Source organism: Pipistrellus kuhlii, unplaced genomic scaffold (assembly GCF_014108245.1).
Source record: "Pipistrellus kuhlii isolate mPipKuh1 unplaced genomic scaffold, mPipKuh1.p scaffold_m20_p_2, whole genome shotgun sequence".
Classification (NCBI taxonomy): Eukaryota; Metazoa; Chordata; class Mammalia; order Chiroptera; family Vespertilionidae; genus Pipistrellus; species Pipistrellus kuhlii.
Window position 1 is genome coordinate 121,468,565 of NW_023425515.1, and position 17,028 is coordinate 121,485,592.

Here is a 17,028-nt window from a genome sequence, read left to right on the forward strand (position 1 = left end):
CTAACTCTCTATCCCTCTCAACTTCCTCTCTGTAAAAAATCAATAAAATATATTTTTTCTTTAAATGTCTGGTTCTTGTCCAGTTTGGCTCAGTGAACCAAAGGGTCCCAGGTTTGATTCCAGTCAAGGTCATGTGCCTAGGTTGCAGGCTTCTCCCCAGCCCAGGTCCTGGTCAAGGCAAGTGCAGGAAGCAACCAATCGATGTGTTTCTCTCACATCAATGTTTCTCTCTGTATTTCCCTCTCTCTTACACTCTTTCTAAAATCAATAGAAAAATATTCTTGGGTGATGATTCAAATATATATGGTTCTTAATAAGTCATAGCTTTAATAATGAGGCTGGCAGACAGTCACAAAGCTGATCCATGACTGTGCAAGTCTTCATGTGACATAGAAGTCTTCTCCATGATACAGGCTTCAGTTCCATACAATGATTTTGTCCATCATATAACACTAATCAGCCTTCCATATGTTTGCAAAAGGAAGCCTTCTTAAATAACTGTGTTCTCCTTGCCTTTTTCCAGAGAGAATTCCCTATTCCTGAACAATTCAAGACTGCATGGGATGGATCCAAGTTGGTCACTGAACCTGCAGAAATTATGGGCTAACCTCCAGAGAGACCAGACCCCCTGACCTGAATCACCCCTTCCTTTTCACCCCCCTCCCCCCCAAAAAAAGCAGCATTAAAGACATAGAAGTTGCAGTAGCTCCTACTGCTTTAGCCATGGCCTCGAACAATTCTGTGCTATAGAAACAGCATCCTTTCTGGCATGCTTTCATGGGCATTTTGAAATATTTAACATTTCTTCATGATTTGCCTTTGTGTATGACTTGAGTTCCAATGATAACTTGTGAGCATTATATATTTAAAGGGGAAAAAAGAATTCTGTTCCCTTCATATCATTAGCACAATAGCTGATAGGTAAAAATATTGCATGGTTCACTTTTGCACTTATGTTTCATTGTTAGCTGGAAAATAAAACCTTCGAGAATCTAAGATGTACATTTTTACCTTTTAGACAATTTCAACATGATGTAATAGTAGTATGCTCTGAAAATCTGCCTTTTTTTTCTTATTTTTACCACATGTTCACCTTTATCAGCATGGATACACTGTCAACATGAATACATATTTCAACCCCTGTTTTTACAGAACAAAAGAAAATCCCATTCGAAGGACCCTACCCAGTTTCTTGGTCCTTGGGACACCTGTATTCTTTAGAGTTACTACATAAAAACCAAAATTCATTTCTAATGATCTATCTTAAATATTTCCACTTGTTATTTGGAAAACTTTCACTTTTCTGCATAAAGATTTTTATGCCAAAAAAATGATGAGTGGAAGCTGGTATGATACCTTACAATTTTGCACTAAGATCAAGCTCAAATTTTGTTTTCCAATGATGCACCAGTTAATTATCAGATGCCTTGTAAGTGGAGTCTTTAATGTTATATTATAGACCACTTTTCTTCTTTTCCACTTGCCAGACTTGCTAATCAGTCTCAAAAACGAACATGAAAAAGCCATAAATGTATTACTTCTTCCAAACCCAAGGAATCGTTTGTTGGTTTGGCTTGCTGCTCCTACTTTGTAGTATTGATAGTACATACTTTTTCAACATAGTATGATACTCTTTTGTATGTTTTTAGTACATAGCACTGGAAATCTGCAACCTCTTAGATCACATATACTGAGTTATAGTATAATGCTTGCAGACCAAACACAAGCATATATATTGTGCCTATTACAGCTTTTGAAATACATCCTTTCTGTTTTTTAAAATATCTCTATATCTATATAGAATTTAAATTACTAATGCTCCTGTACCAAGGTTTTGCAATAAAAGTTTTGTCCATATAAATAATGTTGTCGCTTTAGTAAATATCTTTTTTTCAACTGTAAACTTATTCTGAAATAAAGTAAAATTCTAATTGTTTAAATGCTGTGAGGACTTCTGGGTGTTAAGGCTCTTTGTTTCTCCTTTGATTTGCCTCTTGCTCATCTGTCAGATTTAGGAAAGACAGCTGTCTTTCTGGTTGAATTAAAGAATGTGTCCAGCATGCCCTCACCTTCCCTAAAGAATGGCTTCTCCAAGATACATATCACATAAAGCCATCTGTAGCTGGAAAAGTCAGTCAGGAAATTCTAGACTTGTTTTATAAGTAAAGGTCTCTTCACTGAGAAAACCTCCCTCATAGATCTTAATGTAAACACCCCAAAAAACAAATTTATAAGTATTATATACTAGAGGCCCGTTGCACGGATTCGTGCACAGGTGGGGTCCCCTGGCGTGGCCTGTGGGGATCAGGACGAAACCAGCAGTCCAACATCCCCCGTGGGGTGTAGTAGTACTGAAGCCGCAGGCAGCTGGGGAGGAGCCCGAGTCCTGGCTGGGCGCCATGCCACTCCTGCTCATCCCAGCCCCGCCGCACCTGCCGCTGCTGCCACTCAGTATAGGCTCAGTGCCTCTCCGCTGCAGTCTTCTCATGCCCATCCTAAGGCGACACTAGTGTGCCTATGGCTGAGAAGCCGCCAGTCTCACACCCAGTCAGTCCCCATGCTGGTCCTGATCCCAGTCCCGCTCTGGATGGGGGAGAGACATGCAGAGGGAGTGTCCACGGGAGATGTTCATCCACCACAGCTGTGCTCGCCAGCCATGAGCCTGGCGTCTGGTACCCGTTGGTCAGCTGAGTGGTGCTGCCCACCAGGAGGCAGCTCCTGCATTGAGCGTATGCCCCTTGGCAGTCAGTGCACATCATAGCGACCAGTCGAACAGTTGAACAGTCACTTAAGCTTTTATATATAGATAGATATTGTATGTTTTAATGTATAATATAAATATAAATAACTTTTATGATCAATTTACAAATAAACTTCTGGAGGAAAAATTTAACTGGGAAAAAAAAAAACTCTAAAAAGAACATGCTACATCTATATACATAAAAAGCCTAAGCAATTGATCAATCTAATGGTCAAATGACCAGTCGACAGGTAGCTCAATGCAGGAGCGCCCCCTGGTGATCAGTGCACTCCCACGCTGGTCAACCTCCTGCAATCCCCTTCCCCCACACACACACCACCAGCCAACATCCCACAGTCCCTTCCCACAGCCAGCCAGCCCCGCTTGGCCCCTAATGGGACTGGGTGAGACAGCCCCTATCTGCCCTGATCACCAGCCATGCTGAGGGACCCCACCTGTGCACAAATTCGTGCACCAAGCCTCTAGTTATTAAATAAAATAGCACTCACCAGAGTTAAAAAAGGAAGAAAAGGATGGAGGAAGAGGGAAGGAGGAAGGGAGGGAGGAGAGAGGGAGGGGTCCATACTTAGTAGAATTGCATGTCATATAAATTCACAAAGTATCAAAGCTAGAATAAATGTCAGTAAAAATAATTAAGTGCAAGGATCTGTTTACTTTATCATATTACTAAGTATCATTTTATAGGAACAAAATGTTTTTTTAAATAAGCCAAAAGAACCTTTGTTTTCTTTAAAAATCTTTCTTTGATAATACTGACTCCATTAGATAATCTGCTTCTTACTGATAATCTTCCTTTCACAGCAAGATATTTTAAAGTGAGTAGTTGGTACTAACCACTTCTTATTCATATAAATTCTTTCTAGAACTAGTAGGAAATACATGTAGTTTTAGTCATTCACTTTCACTTATTGAAAATGTCTACCTCAACTTCTTAAAATCTAGAATAATTTATCTAAGGAATCCCCTCATTTTAAAAATGGAAAGGCTAAGGTTCTGGACATTAGACATTTGAAATTTGACATTAGACAAGCAACCAGTTAGAGGTGAAGCAAGGACTAAAACACACACACACCTTCTTATAACTACTGTAATTTGGCTTCTCCTATACCCACATTTCTAAAACTCTCAAAAGTCACTGAATCCCATTTTATCTCATTCCTCCTCATCAAAAGTCTTGATGTTGCCCTTTTCTTATTAAATTCCCTTTGACTTCGATATACAATAAACTTCTCTGCTTTCTCTCCTTTCTGCTTTTTCCCCCTCTCAAATGCTCATTAACTTATCACCTCAATGTAGATGACTCCAAATCCACATCCCCAATCCGAGCCCATCTCTCCAAATTCTGTTTTGTTTTGTTTTTGTTTTTGTTTGTTTTTTTAAAAGGTTAATGAGATGTATTTTTTTATTTTTTTATTTTTAATATATTTTATTGATTTTTTACAGAGAGGAAAAGAGAGAGAGTTTAAAACATCGATGAGAGAGAAACATCGATCAGCTGCCTCCTGCACTCCCCCTACTGGTGATATGCCCACAGCCAAGGTACATGCCCTTGACCGAAATCAAACCTGGGACCCTTAAGTCCGCAGGCCGATGCTCTATCCACTGAGCCAACCTGGCTAGGGCATCTCTCCAAATTCTTAACTCCAAGTGTCCACAGAGTATTCTTGCCCATCCAATTTAAAAGCTAAAGAGAAAATATAAGAGTTAGGCTGATGCAGATGGTCAGTTCCAGGGAAGTGATTGCCTTCTGAAATCAAGCATGATAAAAATCTATTCCTTCATGGATACTTAAAGACATTGTCCTGTAGCATTACTAGAAGATGTATAGAGATCCAGAGAAATATTTTATAAGATTCACATATGATATGTATGTTTTTAAAAGAATATAAATTTATTGTAATGTGGTATTAAAGGAGTAGATATATATATATATATATATTCTCCGTATCCTGAGAGAGAAAAGTTGGCTGAAATAACCAGAAATTTTCTCCACCATTAAAAATCTCACTTGGTTAGCTCTGACTACAATGATGAATTAAAAGAGAGATTTTTATATTTATCTGAGTAATTTAAGCAAAAATAAATAAATTATGTATGATTTTTTAAAAATAAATGCTATTTGGAAATCTAAATTACCTGTTCTAATTCACCAAGTAAGTGGTCAGCACTTTCCTATATGCTCAGTCACCACTGATATGCAAGTGTCTGAAGAATAAAGAAAGAATATTTTAATGTAAGCCCATTCAGTGGCTGTGGAATTCAGAGAGTGATGTCCCACCATTAACAACTAAAATCTGGCTCTCTACAGTTACCAAAATGTTCTCTCATCTGTTAGCAACTGTAATAAGTGTGCCAGCAATACGGGTTACATTCTGCAGGCTGCTTCTGCCAAAAAGCTAGACAACTGTTTTCTCAAATTAAATTAATTCCATACTTTATAGTTTTCAGAAATAAGTCTCTCTTCAACAACTCAGGACTTGGCTTCACCAGGGAAAAAAAATGTCTTCATATTTCATTAAGTTTTCAAAAAAGTAAAGTAGGTCTTGCATTAATTAGAAAGAGCTTTGGCCTGGGAGTCATACCTGGTTTCTGTTCTGGATCTATCATCTATCAAAGGAGTGTGTCCATTTGACAAATACCTATGATACATTTAAAAACATGTGATTCTTGCCGAAACCGGTTTGGCTCAGTGGATAGAGCATCAGCCTGCGGACTGAAGGGTCCCAGGTTCGATTCTGGTCAAGGGCATGTTCCTTGGTTGGGGGCGTATCCCCAGTAGGGGTTATGCAAGAGGAAGCTGATCGATGATTCTCTCTCATCAATGTTTCTGACTCTCTATCCCTCTCTCTTCTTCTCTGTAAAAAATCAATAAAATATATTTTTTAAATTAAAATAAAAATAAAAAATAAAAACATGTAATTCTTCAAAAATTATATAATTATGTTTTTAAATTTTTTAAATATGATAAAACAAACTTGCGACAAAACTGCCTATGGCAGTCACTAGCTGACCATCAAAATCTATTTTCTTTCCAATAGCCACATGACTAGATACTCCTTGAAGGATTATGAGTGTTAAGCAATATAAATCCTACTTCAGGATTCAGTCCGTTAAAGTATGTTTTCTTCATGTTCCCTTTCCTTTCCTCCAACCAAATCCTGGACATGACATCCAGCTTCAATCATGCAAATGACAATATACTCTGGTTATGCAAGAAGAACAAGTTAGCCTGGATCTCTGTGTCACAATATGGAAAACAGCCACTCACGGATCTGAACCTGCCCTGGGTAGTTGCATGAGAAATAAACTTTATTTGGATTTACTTATCAGAGAAATTTAACCGGCCAAAACCAATATGCCACCTAAGGAACTCTCTGATTTACTGGTCCACTCACCAGAAATTCCTTCAGCAGATTTGAAAAGATGTACAAATACAGTAAGTAAATGAGCATCTATAATACTAAAAGTGTAATATGCTAATTAGACTGGACAGCCGAACGACCTTCCAGATGACCTTTCCGACGAGGCAGGGGGCCGCAAGGGCTGAGGCAAGCCACCGCAGCTGCAAGGGCTGAGCCCCTTGCATGAATTTCATTTTTTATTGAACTTCAGTCAATTAAAATAACTATATTTAGTGTGTATATAAAGTTATATAAACATTTTGATGAGACAGTTTAATATATGGTTGAAAGAATGGATGATAGTTTTATCACTTACTGGCTGCATAATTTGGGGGTAGGAGAATCTGGCATGGCTCAGTGGTTCAGCGTCCATCAATGAACCAAGAGGTCACGGTTTGATTCCCAGTCAGGGCACATGCCTGGGTTGCAGGCTTGATCCCCAGTGTGAGGCATGCAGGAGGCAGCCAATCAATTCTTTCTCATCATTGATGTTTCTGTCTCCCTCCCCCTCTCCCTTCCTCTCTGAAATCAATAAAAATATATTATGAAAGTATAATAGTATACTCTAATATGTTCTTCTGTCTTGGACAGATTGAGTAGGGAAAATAATTTTAATTGATATAAAAATATCTAGCCGAGACCGGTTTGGCTCAATGGATAGACCGTCAGCTTGGGGACTGAAGGGTCCCAGGTTCGATTCCGGTCAAGGGCATGTACCTTGGTTGCGGGCATATCCCCGGTGGGGGGTGTGCAAAAGGCAGCTGATCGATGACACTCTCTCATTGATGTTTCTAACTCTCTATCTCTCTCCCTTCCGCTCTGTACAAAATCAATAAAATATATTTTTTTTAAAAATCTAAATACCGTTAACTTATATGTGGAATATAATGAACAAAATAAACTGATGAATGAAATAGAAACAGAAGCAAGGATATATGGAATAGCCTGACAACTATCAGAGGAAGCTAGTGGGGACTGGATGAAAGAAAGTGAAGGAATTAGCCAAAGAACATATATGCATTGCCCATAGGCACAGACAACCGTATGGTGATGGCCAGAGGGAAGGGGGGTGAGGGCAGGTTGGGGGTGAGAAAAGGTGGAGAAAATGGCAGACATTTGTAATAGTGATAACAATAGAGTTAAAAAAAAAAAAAAAAAAGAGAGAAGATCATGGACATTATATAAAAAAATCTAAATTATATCATTAACAAGATTACTTGTACTAATCTTATTAGAACTGAAAATAGAGAAGATATTTGTTTTTACAGTGTCTTATGGACTTAATTCTCTATTTGGGTAAAATGGAAACCTGAGAATCTTAACAGTAAACATTACCTAAGTCAGTCTTAAAATATATGACAATAAAACTAAAACATAGAAGAAAAGATTTAGCATAGTAATCCAACCACTTAAAAAGTTTATTTAATTTTTTTTTTTTTTAAATATATTTTATTGATTTTGTACAGAGAGGAAGGGAGAGATAGAGAGTTAGAAACATCGATGAGAGAGAGTCATCGATCAGCTGCCTCTTGCACACCCCCTACCGGGGATATGCCCGCAACCAAGGTACATGCCCTTGACCGGAATCGAACCCGGGACCTTTCAGTCCCCAAGCCGACGCTCTATCCATTGAGCCAAACCGGTCCCGGCAAAAAAAGTTTATTTTTCTAAATAATTATTCAATCCAAGAGAAAGCAATACTGCAATAAAAATTAGTGACAACAAAAGCAATATAAAAGATGATAGGATAATAAGCATTCTAGCAAAAACAGTTGGGAAAGAATACAACACATATTAAATGGATATTAGAGAAATATATAATAAAGCAAATATTAAAGAATTATAAAAAATACCTTTTTTTACATTTGAAAAAGTAGAACAGGATGTAGGAAGGGCTATACTGACAATGTGGATGGTAATCCTTTGGGGTGCAAAGATATTTCTTTATGGTTTGAATTTGTTATAATCATATTTTACTTTTGTAATTAAAAATAAGTGAGAGGTAGGAAAATAATATTGTGGGGTTTTTATGCAGTTTATCTAGAAAGTGCCAATTGTATAGACTATTTTTCCAGTATCTTATAGAACCCATTTAAAGGTTAGTTATATAAGAGTTCAATATTAATATGACAAATTCCAAAGTGCAAAAACATACTAGAGCTCAAGACAATGAAATTAGAAAATGAGAATTAAAAAATAACTAAAAGATTTGATGGATAGTTCTTTGATTTTTAGATTTTTTTAGTGGTAATAAAAATGTTTAGGTTTTTGTTTCTTCTTCAGTCAATTTTGACAATTTGTATATTTCTAGGAAATAATTTACTCCCTCTGAATATTTTAAATTTGTTAGAATAAAGTTAAACATATACTGTTTTATTTTTTAATTATTTCAGGATTTAAAATTATATGTTCTTTCTTCTAAATATATTTTTATTGATTTCAGAGGAAGGGAGTAGGAGAGGGAGAAACATCAATGTTGAGAATCACTGATTGGCTGCCTTCTGCAAGTCCCTCCCCAACCCCCCTCTAGGGATTGAGCCTACAACCTGGACATGTGCCCTTGATTAGAATCGAACTAGGGACACTTCTGTAGGCAGGCCAACACTCTATCCACTGAGCCAAACCAGCCAGGGCTATATTGTTTTTACAGTGTCTTTCTTTTCTTTTCTTTTCTTTTCTTTTCTTTTCTTTTCTTTTCTTTTCTTTTCTTTTCTTTTTTAATATATTTTATTGATTTTTTACAGAGAGGAAGAGAGAAGGATAGAGAGTTAGAAACATAGATGAGAGAGAGTCATCAATCAGCTGCCTCTTGCACACCCCCTACTGGGGATGTGCCCTCAACCAATGTACATGTCCTTGACCAAAATTGAACCTGGGACCTTTCAGTCTGCAGGCCGACGCTCTATCCACTGTATCAAACCGGTTTCGCTCTATCAAACCGGTTTCGGCCAGTGTCTTTCTTATTATTAAATTTCCATGGCTGTGATTTCTCCTTTTTTCTTCATTAAATTGCTAGAATCTTATGTAGTGTATTATTTTTCTTCAATGATCTAGTTATTGGATTTATTGACAAATTGTACTATCCTGCTTTCTGATCTTTTCATTTTTAATAGCTATCTCATTTATTCTTACTACCTTACATCCTATATAATAAAAGCCTAAATGGCATCACACCCTTATGCAACATTGCCACAAGATGGCCACCCTCACATCATCACAAGATGGTCTGAAGGGGAGGGCAGTTGGGGATGAGATCAGGCTAGCAGGGGAGGGCAGTTGGGGGTGACCAGGCCAGCAGGAGAGTGGTTAGGGGGTGATCAGGCTGGCAGGCAGAAGTGGTTAGGGGCAATCAGGCAGGCAGATAGGTGAGTGTTTAAGAGCCAACAGTCCCAGACTATGAGGGGAATGTCCCAGATTGGAGAGGGTGTAGGCCAGGCTGAGGAACACTCCCCTCCTATGCATGAATTTTGTGCACCTGGCCTCTAGTTTATAAATAATCCTGCAAGGAATATGCTAAACTTGCATCTTCACACCTAGTGCTCATAAGTCTCCAATATTTTTATTTTTTTTTTAAATGGATTCTTTTTTTCTTTTTTCTAATATATTTTATTGATTTTTGTACAGAGAGGAAGGGAGAGAGATAGAGAGCTAGAAACATCATCGATCAGCTGCCTCTTGCACACCCCCTACTGGGGATATGCCCGCAACCAAGGTACATGCCCTTGACCGGAATCGAACCCGGGACCCTTCAGTCCCCAAGCCGACGCTCTATCCATTGAGCCAAACCAGTCCCGGCATCTCCAATATTTTTAATGTTGGTGGATGCTACCAATCAGCCATCAAAAAGTTGTGGGAACTTACACTCCCACAAACGGTATGAGTGAACCTATTTCTCTGTACTTCAACAATAGTGGGTACCATCAGTCTTAGTAAGTTTTTCCAGGCAAAAACATGATACGGCTTATAAAGATGTACATAAAATTGACTGAGAATGCAGGGGAGCCTATTATATAAATAGAAAGTAAAGTACCAGGGTTGATTAGTAAGAACAAAATGGGGGGGAGGGGGGCAAAATGAGCCAGGGTATTAAATTTAGAAAAGAGGGTGCAGATCAACAAAACCCTATGACAAAGAGAAAATGGAGAAGAAACCTAGAGAACTGTGGAATTTTTCATTCTTTTGACCACAAGAGAGGAGGCCAAGAACAGAGTGAAATTTGATAAAGTTGAGTTCAAGTTTCGGTTCATGTCCTGTATGTTTACAACTCCACATTGGCCGGGCAGTGCAGTCCCACTTTATAAAAATGGTAACACAATCGGGGAAAAGCATGCAAATAAAGTAAACCATCATGGAGAGGGAGAGAGTAGCTAGTCGACTCTGTCTTGGAGGGCGTTCAGGAAGAAGTTTGGGAGGAGAAGTACTACAGCCAAGAAAGAAATCCTAAGGAAGGAATTTGAGTTAGGCATGGAAAGGCTAAACTGACCGGGTGTTTAGGAGGTCTTGTGGCTTCTCCCTCTGCATTGGAGGCAAATCAGTGCTTTTCACATTCATTTGCACCCACATTTTATATTTTATAAATATTTGTCCTTTGCCTTTCATAATAGCTTTTTATTGCTGACCAGGTCAAAGCCAAACTCATCCTCCCTCCCTTCACCTCTCTGCATATCATAAAACTAACATTTGATCAGGGCTCCCACTTTCAGCCACTTTTCCTCTTAGGTCATAATGACTTTCTTCATATACCCTACTTATCTTCAGCTTTTTATTTCATGCTATCCATACTTAAAAAGTTTTCACTTCACCCCCAAGTCTCATATTTTACAAGTAAAATCTAATCTTAATCTAGAATATTTTTTCCTTTTACCACAATTTCATGTACACGATTGGTAGATGTATATATCACTTGGGACTAGTCAGCAGTCTTTAGTTCCTGTTAGTATAAAACTGGGAAGATTGAACCAATTATTTTTAAGATCCTCAGGTTCTGAAGTTGATTTTGGAGAGCATGGTGGAGTTCTTAGCTTTGGAAATTCCTCCACCTACTGGTTGCCTCAAGTCAGTTGACTTTATACAATGAGGTTTGCTGTTGTTTTATGAGTACTGCCATTTCTAAGAATAACATGTGCCTCTTGTAAATACTGATACATTTATACAAATCACTTTGAATTCTAAAAACTCTGTTATAAAGGAAATATATTCTTTCTTTTTTTTTCATGTATTGGGCTTAATGTCACAGGAAAGTCATAGTATCCTGCCATAGTATCCTGCCACCCTAGAAGAATAAGCCCACTTTGCTGTTGGGTGTGTTATTCACAGAGGAGCCATTCTTCAGGCACCCTGCTCTCTTCACACTCAGGAATATATTCTTATGATATAAAATATTTAAAACAGATAATAAATTTCTTAATGTTTGTAACAACCACTGGGGGGCAGAAAAGCGTCACATGGCAATTCACTCAAGTTTGGCTAAAGAAAGAAAAGATATTTTATGTGTATTTCTAAAAGTACTGAAATGAAATTATTTTAAAATTTAATCTTTTATTGAGTGCATTGGACAAAGTGTCTGAAGAAACCTTTCATGGTGGTTTTATTTTTTTCACATTGTCTTCTATCAGTGTATCCAATCAGACAAACTTTTATTCTTAAGTAGATACTTTAAAGAGCAATTTGTCATCATGGGGCGGCTTTCTCATTTATCACTGGTAAAAAGAGATGAAATATGTTGATAAACTAAATCTGGCTAAAAACTTGAAAAATGAATACTAAAACAACAAATTCATGGCTGCCCAATTTTCAGAAACTCTCTTTTCAGTTGTCCTAGCAAAACGTGGATTTAAATATGGTTCAGAATAATTAGCTATTTCCCTAACACCTTCTCTTCAGAAAAAAACTCCTTGATGATTAGAATGCAATTATTATCCCTACTTGCTCACCTTTTATTCCCTCTTCAGTCAGCCTTTTACCCTTCACTCCATGAAATTACTCAGACAAAGCCATCAGTGACCTCCTAATGGCTGAATTCAGATAAGGTTCTTCAGTTGGAAGGGTCATAAACCAGCACTTGCTAATTTACACTTAAGAGGAATTTAGTGGAATGATATCACAGCCTCTGAAATTAAAGAAAGAAGTGTATATAGTAAGAAATAACCAACAGTATTGCCAGGAATCTCTGCTGGCATTATATTTAAACCTTCCCTGAACCACCTGGCCCAATTTCCAAGTTCCAGGTGAGCATGTCCAGTTGGCTGAGCTTGGGTCACAGGCCCACCTTGGGTCACAGGCCCTGATAGTCCTTCCCCAACTGCATATATCGACAGAGGGGTTACTCAATAAGAGGAAATTGGAATGCTGTTACCACAAGAAGGAAAAAGAGACATGGTACCAAAAAAAAGAAAAATGCCGGAGACAATTATTTTCTTTTTAATATATTTTTATTGATTTCAGAGAAGGGAGAAGAGAGAGAGAGAGAAACATCAATGATAAAAGAGAATCATTGATTGGCTGCCTCCTGCATGCCTCCTACTGGGGATTGAGCCCGCAACCCAGACATGTGCCCTGACCAGGAATCAAACCTTTGACCTCCCAGTTCACAGGTTGACACTCAACCACTGAGCCATACCAGCGGGGTGCCTGTTACAATTCTTTATTTCTTTATGATTTTGACAATTTATAGTTTTCCTTTCTTATGAAAAATTTCTCCTCTTACTCAATCCTACTTTCTCTCCCACCTCAACATTCTTTCTCACTTTTTTCTCCTCCTCTTCCTCCTCTTCCTCCTTCTTCCTCTTCATCAATAGTTCCTTGGCCTTTGCTCTTGGCTTTCATTTCTTCTCATTTCGCAGTTTTCCACCTACTTGTCAAGGGCCACGGGTATGCTTACAACACCTCAATCTGTATCTTTACAATATAATATATTCAACAGCCAGTATCTGTTGGACATCTCACAGGCACCTTACTGCTCCTCTCTTCTCCCATCTACGCTTCCTTCTGCCTTCTTTAATTTCTATGAATGGCTTCATAGTCCATTCATTCAGACATCTAAAGCAAAGACTGGGTGATGCTTCTCTCTCTCCCCCAAATCCATTCAGTCACAGAATTCTGCAAATTGAGCTTCATTTATTTCACTCAAATGCCTTCTCTCCTTTACCTCCCCATTGCTTACTGCCTTGACTCATGTTCACTTCATTTTACCTAGGTTATAATCTCCCAGCTGGAGTCCTTGTCTCCAAATTTACAACATTCCCACTTACCTCTCACATGGCTACCAGAGATATTACTGAAAAAACAAATTTGACCAAGTTTATCTCTCTGTATAAAGCTCTTCAATAGCTTCTGTTGTCCACAGAGTTTGGATAGAGTCCAAATTTTCTTATAAGAGACAAAAGCCCTTCATAATCCGGCCGCTCCCTACTTTCCCAAATTTATCTCTACTCAGTTCACCCCAGACCTTAAATATCAGCTTAGCTATTTCCATGAAATTTGCTCATGTTGAACCCTCTTTCCAAAATAACCTTCCCTACTGTGTCTTTATAATAAACACTTTTAAGAGTCAGCTCAGTCTGGCCAGCATGGCTCAGTGGTTGAGCATTGACCTATAAACAAAGAGGTCATGGTTTGGTTCCCAGTCAGGGTCAGGGCACATACCCAGGTTGTGTGCTCAGGCTCCAGTAGGAAGCATGCAACTGATTGATGATTCTCTCTGATTATTGATGTTTCTATTTCTCTTTTCCTTTCCCTTCCTCTCTGAGATCAATAAAAAATAAAAATAGTCAACTCAGCTCAAAGTCACCTCCTATATAACGCCCTTTCCAATTCACAGCTCTGTCTCCCTGTAGGGAGAACTGGCCGCACCCTCTTTTGGGCTCACATTTTGTCATGTAGGTACTTACCTAACCAATCTCCCCCATCTACTCTGTAGTCCCTCAACTACAAAAAAAACATGGCTTAGTTCAGCTTTGTGTTCCTAGTAGCAGGAATGCTTAAATGAGAATAAATGCTCAGGAAGTGAGTATAGAAGTGAATTGGTGACCACAGGAGGTGAAGAAAGTCTACTCTACATACTCACTTGAGCAATTCAGGGAGAACAGTTACCAACACTTTCTGGTTAGAACCAGCGAAGCCTCTGTAGAGATGCAATATGTGCCAGCGGCTCCTTCAACTCTGGTTACACGATAGAATTGCCTGGGGAGGTTTTAGAAAATATCAATATGATGGCTGAACCCTAACCAAGACCAGTTATATCATAATCTTTAGGGGTAAGGCCAGACATGGGTGGTTATTAAAGGCTCCTCAGAGACTGTAGTGTGCAGCCCCTGGTGCGTAGTACTCATGACCTAGCAGCTGGACTATGGGATGGTAAGAAGAATGCCCAGAAGGCAAACAGCTTCCCCACCGAGGGAAGGGAGTTAACAGCACTGGTCTCTGACCTGAGCACTGGTTTGTAATCAATGACGAGAAATGCTTTCAAGAGCAACACCACCATTTAAATGGTACCATTTAAATATTGTGTGATCCAGCTCTAAGGGAGTTTGTTGAAAATAAGCACTTATAAAAAGCTATAAATTGTGATGTTAACCTTTCTCCTGCTTATGGAAAAATGCTGCAGGAGACAACTTGTGAGTGACTTGAAATATAGTGGCAACCATACTTTGGTAAAAACTGCTGTTTGAATTTTAACCCTGCTAAATCTGGCTCTTGCATCTGATTAAAACACTGGGTACTTACCTCAGCTTCCAGGTGAAGACCTGGAGGCTAAGACAATTTTCCCTTGCCTGGGACCAGGACCACAGGAGATTAATTCCCACTGACTCAGTAGCTTCAGGGATAGAAACTGTAGATAACCTTTAGAGACTCACCACTGAGCTCTGCTTCTGTGTTATCGCTATCGCAAGATAGGGTCACATTCCAATGTCCGTCAGGATGTGACTGGGAACCAACCCTGCGGGCTGTCCTCAGTCTTTAGAATTTAGTCTTTAAGATTTAGTAACAAAAGGAAAATTCTTGCAGTTTAAACTTTTAAAAGGAATTGCCTACTCCTGAAACGGTGCAGTCGTGTGGGGACCATCTGCGTGTGGTGCTCTGGCGGCTGTCCTGGCCAGTTCAATAAATCCTTGCCTGCTTTTTTAAATTAATTAATCAGCCTCCGGTGGTCTTATTTTGAACCCAGGGTTCAACCCCACAACATGACTTAGGTCACTTGCAAAGCAAAAGAAGGAATGTGAAGAACCTGGGAATCCAGTCTGCATTAGGATTCTTTTGGTTGTAACAGAAACAAAGGAACGAGGAATTTATGAGCTTGGGCAACTCTAAAATTCCAGGAGATAATTTCAGATATAGCTGGACCTAGGATGTCACAAGAGTACTTTCTCTGTTTCTCTCACAGTTTTGCTTTTCTTTATGTTGGTTTCGCTTTTAAGAAAGGTCAACTCGCCGGGACCAGTTTAGCTCAATGGATAGAGCGTCGGCTTGGGGACTGAAGGGACCCGGGTTCAATTCCGGTCAAGGGCATGTACCTTGGTTGGGGGCATATCCCCAGTAGGGGGTGTGCAAGAGGCAACTGATTGATGACTCTCTCTCATCGATGTTTCTAACTCTCTATCTCTCTCCCTTCCTCTCTGTACAAAATCAATAAAATATATTTAAAAAAAAAAAAGAAGAAGAAAAAGAAAGGTCAACTCATGCATAAAAAATGGCACAGGTGTTGGAAGCCACCCATCATCTTCACTAGCAGAGAGCTGTTGACAAGGAACCCAGAAGGCTGGAGACCTGGAGCTCTGAAAGGTCAGAGTTCTACACCACTGTTTAGTTGAGACAATGGTAGCTGAGCAACTTCCACCTTTTAGTTTTAGGTAAATCCTTGCTGATTGGCTGTTATTGGAATTGCCTGCCTAAGGGGTATGGGTGCGTCCCAAAATCTGAATAAAAGGATAGCAAGGCCAAGGCAAAGCGGAGTCCTTTCTCTTAAGCTGGGCTCCCACCTGGCCCCCAATTCCCAAATTTATATTTTCTTGTCTCATCTCTTTCATTTTTGTGCAGTGTCCTCCAGAACCCTAACCCTGAACCTGAACCCTGAGCCACACGGGACCTGTGGGGGGGAAGGGAGGATACTTGCACTCCAGCAGCTATATGTTCTGAACCAGGAGTATCTCCTTCAAATGGCAAAATCCCAAAGATGACTCAGTGTAGCCCAATTCATATCACTTTCCTATCCCCAAACCTGTGGCGAGGGGATGAATATTCTCATGTGTCTACTTTTAGGGATACAGCAATGGAGTTGAAAGGGCAGGGCGGGGCAAGGATAAAACTCCTGACTCCACTGTGGGGCAGGGCGGAGTTATCCTCCGTTAACTGGACCCTCGCCCAATCAGGGTCAGCCAAAGCAGTGACATCACCACCGGAGTAAAATCCCAGGACTTGGCAAAATTCGCTCTCTTCCGCCATGATGTCGGCGTGAGTGGGACAGAGCCCATGCTAGCATGGAAAAGGCTCCTTTGTTTATTGCATCGGACTTGGCTCCCTGGTGGTCCTTGGGGATCATGAAGTCTGGGCATAACAGTCAATCTTACCCAAACCACATAGATTAAGAATGGAGGGAGGTGTAGTTCTCCGAAGAGATGTTGAAAAGAAGAAAAAAAAAGTAATAATTATGTTTTGTGAGTTCAACTGGCACAGAATTTTGTGATTATTATCCTGTTATAGTTACTATTCTTTGGTTAAAAGCCAAAGAATCAGGCTAACAAAATCGAAAGAAAAGGTGATCATCTGAGCCTTAAAGTTATCAGGAACCAAGGATAATCCAAGTATGCAGTAATAGAAACTCATGAATGGTCTTTTTAGACTGATAGATATCCAATCACTTCCCGTCAC

General features: G+C 39.3%; 1 protein-coding gene and 1 pseudogene across 1 annotated transcript in view; one reads left to right on the top strand and one right to left on the bottom strand.

Annotated features, from left to right (window-relative positions):
• Positions 1 to 1,940, top strand: part of CAP2 (cyclase associated actin cytoskeleton regulatory protein 2) — a 138,448-nt gene extending 136,508 nt beyond the window's left edge. Inside the window, exon 13 of the mRNA XM_036446144.2 lies at positions 524 to 1,940. Within this exon, the coding sequence (XP_036302037.1) occupies positions 524 to 607 (84 nt within the window). The 3' untranslated portion in view covers positions 608 to 1,940. The remainder of the gene's footprint in view (positions 1 to 523) is intronic.
• A 9,435-nt stretch (positions 1,941 to 11,375) lies between these two features.
• On the bottom strand, positions 11,376 to 11,517 carry LOC118725180 (annotated as a pseudogene).
• Positions 11,518 to 17,028: the final 5,511 nt, after the last annotated feature.